The 12,213-nt window shown below is 34.7% G+C and overlaps 1 protein-coding gene across 1 annotated transcript; it reads right to left on the bottom strand.

Annotated features, from left to right (window-relative positions):
* Positions 1-227: 227 nt before the first annotated feature.
* Positions 228-11,675, bottom strand: GALNT3 (polypeptide N-acetylgalactosaminyltransferase 3). The gene is made up of 10 exons (XM_010567414.1): positions 11,079-11,675; positions 9,567-9,739; positions 8,168-8,317; positions 7,672-7,906; positions 6,779-6,896; positions 6,199-6,399; positions 4,956-5,087; positions 3,942-4,043; positions 1,159-1,311; positions 228-660 (listed from the first exon to the last, which is right to left on the bottom strand). The coding sequence occupies exons 1-10, from the start codon at positions 11,588-11,590 to the stop codon at positions 538-540; spliced, it is 1,899 nt and encodes a 632-aa protein (XP_010565716.1). The 5' UTR covers positions 11,591-11,675; the 3' UTR covers positions 228-537.
* Positions 11,676-12,213: the final 538 nt, after the last annotated feature.

The following is a 12,213-nucleotide window of genomic DNA, read 5'->3' as shown; positions in this document are numbered from 1 at the left end:
TCGGCTTTAACCTGAAAGTAAAATATTTAATTTTTCAAGTGAATGAACTTAAAAAATACTGAGAAAGGTGCAGTGAGTAAATGATTAAAAAAAAATAAAAATTAGTCAACCAATTGAGCATAAAAATATATGTATAAAGTGTCTTGGTTTTTAGACAGTATACAATAATTTCTCGTAATTCTACAGAGAAAACTAGTCTTCAGAAGTACTTACAGTATGTGGAAAAACAATATACATATGGTCCCCAAGGTGAAAGAGGACTATAGGATCCATGAATCAGTGGTCAATATATAAAGTCTTATCATAGAAATATTGTAAACATTTTTCTTAATTTGGATCTCAATCATCTTTGGTATAACAGACTCCTAGGGAATCTTGGATGACACATTTTACATCCAACTTAAGAGGGAAAAGAAACTTTAAACATTTTGCATTTGAAGGATGCATCACTTAAAAATGCAGTGTACATATATGATCACAGTTTAGAATGGATCTTTTCTTTTAATAAAAATGCTTCTGGCCTATAAATATCAAATCTTAATTGTTCTGGCCAAAGATCCACTTCTGGAAGGGGTCTGAAGGATTACAGGATGCCAAACTCGGATGCTCTCCGTTTCCTGTAAGGCACATATGTAGTGCTGCATTGTACAGAGTTTGATCCTAAAGTGAGTAAAAAAGGAGGGAAAAAAAAGAAAGTGAACAAACAATGAGCATGCTATTTCCCCCCACTCTTTTTTTCCCAAGTTCATTGTTGTTAAAGAATAAGGCCATACAGAGAGTGCAGACAGGGGCCAGCAAACAAACATTAGTAGTATGCAAGTGCCAACTTATTTTTTTAGGAATTTTTTTAAAAATATTTAAAAAAAACCCACAAAACATTTGGATTGACTTCCAGATGGATGCTCAGACACACACTAAAGGACCAACTGTTTTTGTAAGTGACATTTCTACTTTATATTTAAACTAGTGAAATCATCAAGTTTTGAGCTGGTAACTGAAAAGCTGAAGTTATCTACATTTTCCTACCAGAAATAAACTTACTCCTTTTTGGCTTTTGAGTTTTGTTTCATTGGGGTTTTCTGTTTTGTTGGAAATCAAAAATTAACTCATATAAAAAATCACTGATAAAAATGCTGATTCACTGCACAGTCCAAATACCTTCTGATGCAGCCATTGCTCTTCTCCAACAGTGAAGGTTTTCTGGCCTTTGTAGTTACATTCGCGAAGATGCACAGGTCCTTTAGAAGCATGCAGACAAAGTTCCTTCTGAATGTTATGTCGAATTTCATGGTGTGCAGAATATTCAAAGTACTATTTAAATAAGTGTTAAAAGGTTCAGTAAATAAACACAAACAAGAGTATTAAACTAAATTTACCCTTTGAAATTCCAAAACACAAATAGATTTGTTATTCAACAATTTGAGACTACAGAATAATTTCTCTGATCTTTAGCATGTATGCTTTAAAAGTGGTTACAAAACTGAAGACATTTTTTAATACTAATGCAATGGAATATATTTAGAAGTCCTTAGATGTATAAATTGCAAATGACACCTTGTGTACTGTGATGCAAGATCTCATTGCTTGCTCCCCCAGGAATCATATATAATTCAAGGAGACAAACTGAAGAGTGGAGATAGTTGCATGGATAACTTAAAATTTGGCATTTCTTAACTTTAAAAATCTTTATTCAATTTTTGTTGCTGGATTTTGTTTTTCCTTAGAGCAACAACAAAAAAATCATTTGTCACATCAAACAATACTGATTGCTGTACGTCAACTTTTGCTGCTTGATCTAAACCATAATGCTAACAATAGGATGCTGTTATGTTCTCTTATGAGCTAGCCATTCAAAAAGTAATGGAAGCATGTATTTTGTGAGTGAATTTCACCATTTTTTCCTGACAGCAGAGTACTCTTAAGGCTCAGGAATTCTAGGCTATAATTCCAATCTTAAAAGGGATTTAATTCTAACAGTTTCAGACACAGCTGTCCTTTTATACCTCTAGTCCTACCCTACCATCCTGGTATCTTCCTTTTCTCCGTCATTAAATAGCAGAGTTCCTATCATTACATCCCACTACCACTGTTTCTTGTCTCCATGTGTCAGCCTTCTTCACCACATCTTTCCTTTGACTATTAAGACCAGGCTCAGTTAGCTCCCTGTTGCTTTCAACTGTCTGTCCAATTGGTCAGCTTCCGCCTCCTCACTGCCTTGGCATCAATGGGAATAGCACTGAGGAACAAACACGCATCTCGCTCTTAAGTCTCTGCGCCCAACTCCCTGAGACAGGTACTGATAGGAGTGACCTACTTAGTTACTTAGCTCTCAGACATAGTAATTTACTCTAAATCTGTTACTCTGACTTAATCCGTTCTGATTTATCTTTTGCACTCCAACATCTCTGCAAGCCCTGAACATATGACTTGAAAGCTAAGTTTAATATTGGATATTGAGATGCTATTGAGATGGACATGTTCCCAGCCCCAGAATATTCTAAAAAGGAAAAATGATAAACAGTTGATGTACAACTCCGAAAACTAGGTTCTCTCTTCCACTCCATTCTCCTACCTCAAATATATGGATGAAGACAACAGGTAGCACAGAAAATGTCAGCCTACACTGGTAAAGTCTGGTAAAGAACATAAAACTGAAAATAGGGTATTGTAATGGGAAGGGTTAAGTAAGCAAATATGCACACCTCTTGCGCTTTGCCAACAAAACCTATATTAAAATTCTCTGAAGGCTGGCATTTAAAGGGATTCAGACTGTTATTTTATGGCAGGAGGAAAAACAAAAAACACAACACTTGAAAGCACAGAGTTTTAGTACAGTCCAAGATAACTTAGAGAGAGATGACAATAGAAGCATACAGCAGATCTCTTAATACAATGTCTTGGTACAGTGTTCCTGCGTTAATGACTCTGACAATGTGAAAAGGCTAATATAGTATTAATCCACAGCAGAATAAAAAAAAAGTTCAGTACGGTAAGAAGCTAACATAACAGCGTAGTTTTTAATCTAGACAGTTTTGCATCTCCCACAAAAATTGATTAGGAAAGCATTAACTAACTAGGATCATGTGTCTGAGTTTTCACAGTGCCATCAATGGATGGCTTTTAAGATTGAAGATTTTATTTAAAAAATGAAAAATTACAACTATATTCTAAAAAAACTTTTAAACCTTTGTTGACCTTTAGTTTACAGTTGATAAATTTTATTCACCAAATAACTCTTTAAGGCAACAGAGAAGTGTTCATTTCTGGGCAGGGAAGGAGACGTTACTTTTATTAGTATTACAGCAGTGCCTGAAGGATTCAGTATCTGACATCTATTGCAAATCATACTGTAGAAGAAACAGAGCACCGTTGCAGCCTCCAAGAGCTATGCATCAAAGAGAACTCCTCTTGGACAAATTCAATCATATTATTCACTTGCATTAGCCAGTACAGGATAGACCACTTTGACCTCACATTATGAGGCTGCAAGCATGATAGGGAAGGTGGCTCAGTGCTGACCACTTGGTCTCTCATTGGCCGGATTCCCACCATCTTCCTTGACAGTGCAAGTCCTGGTGGCAGAGAAAGAAGCAATAGGAGGAAGCATAAGGAAAGGAAGAATTAAGAAGACAACACTTACAAGAAAGTAGTAAGGGTAGGATGAAAAGATTTTGCACAGAAAGGAGAGATCAAGTGAAGCAGTGCAATTGCGTTAAAAATCTGAATCTGTATGCTGAACATAAAATGTTAGAATTGGGACACAACATGAAGAGCAGTATGAAATTTTCCTTGAACAATATATATAGGAATTAACACTTAAAAAAATTGAGAGAGAGATTGCATATTAAAAATTAGTCCATTTCTCTAAAGTAAATTAAAAGCTTTAATATGATAAGGTTACAGTTGAATAGATCATAAAAATCAGGTATCAAATATCTTACCTGATTTCCTCCAAGTCCATGACAAGAATACATAATCAATGGTTTGCCACCATGGTTATTTTCACCAACATCCAGACACATGCGGTTACCTGTATTTTTTAACTAAAGAAAGGATGTTACCAGAAAAAAAAAGAAAGAAGCTCAGTGGGGACGACAAAAAATTAAACTGCCTCATTTGTATACAAAACTAACCTTTGGCTTAACAACAATTACAGCTGTTAGTTCATTTTTACTTTCTGCTATGCTCAAATCTAAAAATCCTTGTCTCACTTAATCTTGTCTAACCCAAAGCCTAGTAACTATGTTATGGCTGTCTACAGCCACACCCTGTGAATTATTAGGCTACTGGTATACAAGGTTACTCTTCTTAAATTACGATTTGAACAGATACACATAAAATATTCAAAATTGGAGGAAGGGAAAGTTTTATTTGTAAATACATGCTAAACCTTCACATTCACCTCAAACTAAGAATTATTAGTTGTTTAATATTTTTTTGGTTTTAGCAATGCAATGGTCTTTAAAAAAAACCCATACATATAACTATAAACACACATTTTCTTCATCATAAACCTAATTCTGAGAAGCAAACAGCTGTCCAGTTTTCCTTATTAACACAAACTAAAAATTTTCTCAGACTTCTTACTATATAAAGCTAAATTTACCTTGATAATTCAGGAAATCTCCCACCACCGGCTTAGTACTTTTGTGTTGTTTTAACTGTTAGTGATAGGCAGAATGTTGCTTACCTTAGCAGGTTGTAAGATCACGTTAGGCAAGGCTACTGTTAGTTATTAAGAAGCTTTGCTTAAATTTCATATCGTCATTGACAAAGCTATAAAATACTCAAATAGCAAGGTATGCAGAAGAGATTCTTTGTCCAGAGTAGTGACAGAAAACCCTAGGGCAGTTAATGATAGCCAAAATGTAAATACTATGGCTAAGGTAGCACAAAAGATTAGTAAACTTCTTGGATTATGGAAGACTGTAGAGAATAATTAAAATTAAACTTACATATCCAGAAAACAAAGGATTCAGGTCTGGCACATATGCTTCTGGATAAACATTACTGAGATACCAGGTAAAATTTTTACACTGCAGACGGTGCCTTAAATCAAGTCTTTTTGAAATGTCTCCAAATGTTTTCTGTTAGAGGAAGGGAAGTAAGGATGGAAGAGAAATATACTAATGTTACTAGTATCAATTTTGTACATATAAATCTATGATATTCTGTACTGTAGTATTAAACAAGTTTTAAGCTTCATTTTTTGATTATTTTTTTTTTTAAATACTGTACTACTACTGTTACTGCTGTTTGTTTTTCAGTGTCATAACACCACTGACATCCTGCCTGCAGCATTTCAAAGCACGGGCAAGAAAAATACAATACAACATGGAAACAAGAGAAGTATCCTTAGTCCCAAGAGTTAACACAGTGCCATGAACTGGGAAAGTACAAAAAAGACCATTTGGATGGGAGCTATAAAGCTAACTGATCTCATGAAAAGGAGTGAGCCAAAATAATGAATTGGATTAATTAAATAATTAGCATAGTAGTGAGTACAATGCAGAATGTTCCAGAGAAAATTCAGTTGTCTAGCTGCTAAACATGCTTAGGAAATCTAATGCTATTAGTGATACAATAGTCACAAAGATTTATCATACGAAGGGAGAAAAAATAGCTTCTTGAAGAAAACTCTAGATTCTAGATGGTGAAAGACCAAAGCTCAGAAAACTCACAAAAATAAATAAACCAACAGCCAACCCCCCTGAATTTAACTTAAGTTTTTAAGCAGATAGACAGGATGGATATCTATCATTGAATAAGCTTTATTCTGCAGCTAAAGAACAACAAAACCTGCTTTTTAAGTAAAATTGCTAAGCAACTTGAGAGTAATGAGAAATTATGTTTCTCACTCCAAAAAATAAGTTAGTTTGCATTTTATATGCTCAGTAGCTTTTCTCATGCTCTTTTGGTAGTTCCAGTAGCTTCTTGATGCAAACAACTCAGGATTTTAGAGAATATATGAAAAAACCCCTACCAATCAAAAAACCCACCACACAAAATGACACTATCACCACCCAAACACTTAAGTTTTTTCATGTTTGTTGGGCCTATACCATTAAGCAAACTGAACTCTGTCTTTTCATTAAAATATCTAGAATCCTTACGTACTTTGTCAATAAATAACTTTTGCTCACCAAAACTTTCAACGCAGCAAGTGTGATTTCTAATACCACCACCACCACCACCTACTTGTTTCACAATTTTTGCTGCCTCTGTGTTTCTTCGGTAAAATATTTCTTTATATTCATCCATCCACACTTCTGCAAGGCGGACTTGATTACGTGTGATCACTTGAGTACCTTTTGGGAAAGTATGGGGACTCTTGCTGCGAAAGACATGGCCAACAACAGAGCAAGGCATGATCTCCAACTGTCCACCACATTGCCATACCTAATAATAACATTTTTTGTGTAAGTGCACTGCAATTAAAATTAAGGGGGTGGAAAAAAAAATTCAGCAATGTTATTGTTTACCAGAAAAAAAACCAAACCACTAACAATAGTGCATATATCAGGCATACCAGAAGTGAATTTCCTAATCAGGTAAACCCTGGAAATGTACATTTCAGCTATCAACCCTAAACACATATTAAAAAAAAAAAAAAAATTCCGTTCAGTTTGTATTTTCTTTCATAGGTCATTAGTAATTCATTTTCCATGTCCTAGTTGGCTGAGTCAGCAGAGAAGTCAAGACCTAATACTAATTTGTCCTAAAAAATCCTGTACACTGTCAATATAGAGACCCCTGTTAATTAAGTAGCTAAACTTACTCTGAAAGACATTTCTATATTTTCACCTCCCCATATTTCCATTTCTTCATCATAGCTTCCAATGTGTTCAAAGTAGTCTTTTGATATTGAAAAGAGACCTCCAGCAAAAGTAGGTGTTCTGCAAAAAGAGAAATTTACTGAGGAAGACAGGATTCAAATAGGTAGGTTTTTTTGAATATAGATGTAAAAGCATGGTATAACTGTTCTAGGAAGTTCCCATGCATTTGTCAGTGTTTCACTACATTGATATATTTTCCTGGCATAGATAATACTTCAGGCAATTAAATCTGCCCACATCGAGTCTCATTTGACAGTTTAATTGTCATTTATTAACAACCAGTTTAGACTAATGACTGCTGGTATAGAAGACAGCATCAGGAAAAATAATACATTTTTTCTGTGTAGAGGATATCAAGTGGTTATTACTCCTCCAAACCAGTAACCTGTCTGTGGCCAAAGCACATAAAATTATCATCAAATGCACCACTGTAACAGTCTAGTATTTTGGTGCTCTGAATGTTTGTTATTATATCCCTTCGAGGTTGATGAATGAGGAGCCAGAATCTGTGGTACTGTCTCTGAAAAGAACTCTTTTTAATCCTCCTCTTCCCTCTCCCTGCTGATGAAAAAAATATATAGAAATTGCTTACTATGTTCCTACTGTATGTAGAAAAAAGGTAAAGCAGAGCAATTACTGTCTTAAGGAAGCTATATTTTCACGAAAGCTTTAAAATTTACAATGTGGTTCTTAAAGAAAGTATTACAAAAACCATCTAAGATGCTAAGACTTCTGACCATAATCATCTGAAGAACCTGTTCATTTACAAACTGGTGTTCATAACAAAAAACCATGAAAACTAAAGGATTTAAAATATAATTCAAATTATGTTTACCGAATTGGATAGGTTTCATCTTTTCTTCTTTTATTTTCATGTTTAGGAAGAGACTCCCATCCAAATGACAAACTCCAGTCAAAATTTCCTCTGTTGTGGCTGTGCCCATAAGGAGATGGTTTACTGAATTCAAAAGTATTGAGATCTATAGAAGCAATATCAGGGCTTACAACAGCAACAGGGTTCTCAGCTATTCTTGCCAATAATGGCTCTAACCAGCCATAAAAGCATTCACCTATGGAGAAAATGGGAACAAGCACTGAATTTTTACTTCACTATAAAGTAGTACACAGGGAATATTTTAACATGCCCACAGCAAGCCAATATGCACTGCTTTTAAGTAACATTGCTAATTATATTTTCAATAATATAAAATAGCAATAGGAAAGATGATACATTGCTAATGTTCATAATTGATAAAAAAAATCTGCATCATTAAATCAAAGAGGAGAACAGCATTATAAACAGACCTGGCATAGTTACAGGTTACACTTACAGTGAGCATCCAGAAAGGTGAGGGTCTCTCCTGTTGCTGCTGAAGCTCCCAACAACCGTGCAGTGATTAGACCCTTTCTTTCCTTTTGACGGACTACTTTAACTATTTGAAATTGTTTCACATATTCATCTAGTTTATCATGCAAGTATTCTAGAATGACAAATCAGTTTCAGGATATTAAGTGTATATATGTGCCACTGCCTAAAATTTTACATTATTAAACTAACAGGATAAACAATTTGGACTAATCCCAGGAATGACCTCAACACCAAAGCAGTAAACAATTCCTGGCTCTGGAATGTTATTTTAGAGGCTGCGTTTTGTTGGGGGTGGGGGCGTAGGAAGAGGTGACTGGCAGAGAACAGGAGGTGGAACACAAAAAATATTCTAAAAGAGAAAGGACATGTGCTAGTACATCTACATCTCTTCTGCAGTATTAACAGTTTAAGTATCAATTCAAAATCCATTTTCAGAGCAAATGGATCATGTACCTACTTACTCGAGTTATCTACAGAACACGCAAATTTTTTCCTTAATGATGGCACATTTTACACACAGTTTTCAAAGGCTACAATATTTACAACAGCAACAGAAGCTACATAAAAAGTTATTTAAATGTGCAAAATTTGAGAAACAACCCCACATCCCTCATTAAACATCCCACATCATCTTCCTTCCTCTGTCCATCCTTATTATTAATCTGTATTACTGAACACACTTCACATCCGAGTATGGCAGTATCAGAACCCAGGACAGTCAATATACTAAATGCAGACTTGCAAAAAGTGTAAATACATTAATATAAGCATGTATGTACAGACATGTTAATCTGAAGTTAAGCACATAAAGTTTTTTGAACTTGCATTTGTGATCACACTTAGTATACATTCAATTATTTTTGGCAGTCAGATTGAGTATTGAAGATTATTCTTCCATTAAATAATTTTACTTTCTAGGAAAGACATTTCCCTTCATATTAATGTAATTAATTTGCATAAAGACAATCACTATGATAAAATGCAAATTGCTACAAGCATTGGATGATTTATCCTTGGATACTTTGTTCTATAAATTGTAATTGGTTTGAAGCACAAATTACAAAGCTACTTGTCATGCAACTAGTTATGCAGTTTAAGCAGCACTAGAATTGGCATAACCAGAAATGGGATTTAAAAACCTTTTAGAGGACAATAATTTCATATTTGACTACCTTATGAAAAAAAGATGGGGGAGAACTATTTTATAGAAAAAGAAAGGAACAAAACCACTTAGAATACCATTTTACATGTTAATGGTGGTTAAGAGATATCCTCTTTTAACCAATTTATCTGCAATCCTAACATGTCTTAAATTAAAAAAAAAAAAAAAAAAATCAAGAGAAAATAGAAAGACTTCTTACCATCTACACTGGCATCATCCACCAAAATAATCTCCTTTAGCAGTATGGCAGGAGATGTGTACATCACACTGTGAACGGTTCTGAGCAGAGTAGACCATGCTTCATTATGAAAAACTATTATAATACTTGTGGTTGGCAATGGCGGGCAACGCTTGAACTTTTGTTCAATACACCTACAGATTAGAAAGTGTCAAATGTTACAAAATGGACAAAGAGTTTTCACTCAAACTCTTAAAAGAAACCCTTCTCTTTCTAGTACAAAGCTTTATATGTATGGACATTAAATATTTTAGCTTCTCAGCTTCCCATCCCAGTTTTGGAGCACAAAGGCAGGAGCTCCAGCTGGAGAAGCTGTATAAAATATTTTTAAAAAAATATGATGAATAAGAATGCCACTTGAACAACTGACTCAATTCTGCTTCTGTCTCACAAACATTTGAGGACATTTCATATAGTATCCAGGTCTTCAGAAAGAAATGTTATTGTATTGAGCTGCAAAATCAGACTTCAAGTCAGCATTACTGTTGAAACCCCCAAATACAAAGAAGAATATTTATTAGAAGAATGCAGAGTTTGCAAGGAAAACTAGAACAGATCTAATTCAAAACTTCAAAATTTTGTAGAAACCATGTAACTCTTAGGGCAGCATATCCCATTCAAGTGAAACAATTTTAAACCCACAGTTTTTCAAGATTGATGTATTCTGAACGTAAATTTAAATCCAATTGCAAGTCAAGATGACAAGACAACACTTCCGTATTCATAAGCTGCACACTTACTGTTTATTGCCTGTCAACTTTAGAGACTGGAAGACTCCCCAAAGTAATTATCACAGCCATTGCCTCACAAAGTACATAGGCAAAAACTCACCAGTTATGCTCTAGCAAAGGTTATTGTGAGCCGCATCACGTGTAACGTGATATTCATACTACCAGCAGCAGGTCAGTAAGGCTAGTCACTTCTGACACAGATAGTTGAGAACATAAAATCTGACACTGACAGAGAATGGTCATAACCAAAACCCACTCTACCCAAGTCCTACAGTCCTCATTAATAAATTTTTTCAATACTACAAGACTACTGAGATGTTCTATTGCCTTCTTAAACAGTTTACAATTCCTAATTATGCTGGTGGTTTTATCAACACTGAATACTAAAAAAAAAAAGGCAGGGGGAATTGGTGTTTAAACTGGGAAAAAGTTTAAACTACATTTTTAGTTCTCTTCTAAGTAAAACTCAGCAGGCTTCCAGAAAGTCACTCAAAAATTGTATCTTAAAGGCAATAGCAGAAAACCTTATTTAAATATGTTTACTTGGAATGCAAAACCATGAAAGAAGTGAGCCGTTCTAAACATTCTTGGCTTTGGCACTGTGGATCATTATGTACGGCCAACCATTACGTATAGCTAGGAGACTTTCTTAAACTATCACCTAATGCTGAACTTAAAGCACTTTGCAGTCTGCATTTCTGACAAGTTTTTCAACTATCAGGACATACACATTTCAACATACTCAGGAGGTCGAGTGTCTGGTCCAAGATCTCGGTGTAAAGAAATCCTATCACTTGCAAATGCATTAAAACAGTGTTTTTCTTCTCCACGCTGTTTTTCTTTCTGTTCTTCTGAACTTAAGTTGATGGGTTTAAATGCTTTACCAGAAGCTCCAGGAGCATTAGGATCTTGAAGGGGTCGATCTAGAAAGGGTTTTAGTTCCACTGCAGTATAGTGTCCTGGCAAACAGCGTCTCTCTCCAGTAATCTTAGTTTGCCTAACAGGTGCTTTTATCTGCATTTTTGGCTTTGCACCTTTGATATTGTTCATAGCATTTAACATGAGACCTAACATATGACTTTTCTTCCCAACAACTGGCTCAATCCCTGCTTCATCTTTAAAATCTTGAACACCCACTTCTTTTTGTAATAAAAATAAAAATACCAGAAAGACAAACACAATAATGCTAAACTTCCAAAGTTTCCAGTGAAAAAATAATTTCTTGAGTAGTTTAGGTGTTTTTTTCAAAGCCATTCTAGTTTTAAAAAATTATCACAGGACAAAAGTTTTGTGGATTATGTTCTTCAAATAGGTCACAGCATTTCTTGAAATTATAACACCTGTAAATTAAAACAAAAAGTATTTAGACATCTAGTATATTCAACAATGTAAAACCACAACAAATTAATAGGCAGAATTTTTTCACCACCCCAACTCTCAAACATTATATGTCCATCACTTAAAGATACATCAAAACTATCTGTAAGATACCTAAAAAGCACTTTCCCTGGTTTGGTTTGGTTTGGTGGTGGTGGTGGGGGGGGTTGGTGTGGTTTTTTTTTTTGTGGGTTTTGTGGTTTTTTTTAATACACTTCAAATAGAAGAACCAGAATGCAGGCATACCACTAAGAACAAAACGCTATTTCTACACAATACCAGTACTTCACATTAATTTTCTCCCAAATCCTGAAAATTAAGTTGTTTAAAATCAGAGGAAAGTGTTGTTTTAAGTCTACCAGAAGCAGGGATTTTTAGGTCATTGATGGGATAGAAGAAAAACAGATGGAATCAATACAGTAAGTTCAAGTTGCATGTAAGAAATAGCCACATAAAAAGTGAACTATAAAGACAGGAAGGACTTCTCAATCAACTTATTT

This window comes from Haliaeetus leucocephalus, unplaced genomic scaffold (genome assembly GCF_000737465.1).
Source record: "Haliaeetus leucocephalus isolate CR32 unplaced genomic scaffold, Haliaeetus_leucocephalus-4.0 Scaffold1, whole genome shotgun sequence".
Lineage (NCBI taxonomy): Eukaryota > Metazoa > Chordata > Aves > Accipitriformes > Accipitridae > Haliaeetus > Haliaeetus leucocephalus.
Note: the sequence above shows the minus strand (reverse complement) of the source record. Positions and strands in the feature narration are given on the sequence as shown.

What these genes read in the sequence shown, in the direction of transcription:
- GALNT3 (XM_010567414.1), bottom strand. Translation starts at nt 11,590, where the DNA reads ATGGCTTTGAAAAAAACACCTAAACTACTCAAGAAATTATTTTTTCAC. An exon ending in CCAGACACTCGACCTCCTGA is followed by an intron (nt 9,740 to 11,078) that starts GTATGTTGAAAT and finishes TCTAATCTGTAG; the next exon opens with GTGTATTGAACAAAAGTTCA. An exon ending in ATGGACTTGGAGGAAATCAG is followed by an intron (nt 1,312 to 3,941) that starts GTAAGATATTTG and finishes TTATTTAAATAG; the next exon opens with TACTTTGAATATTCTGCACA.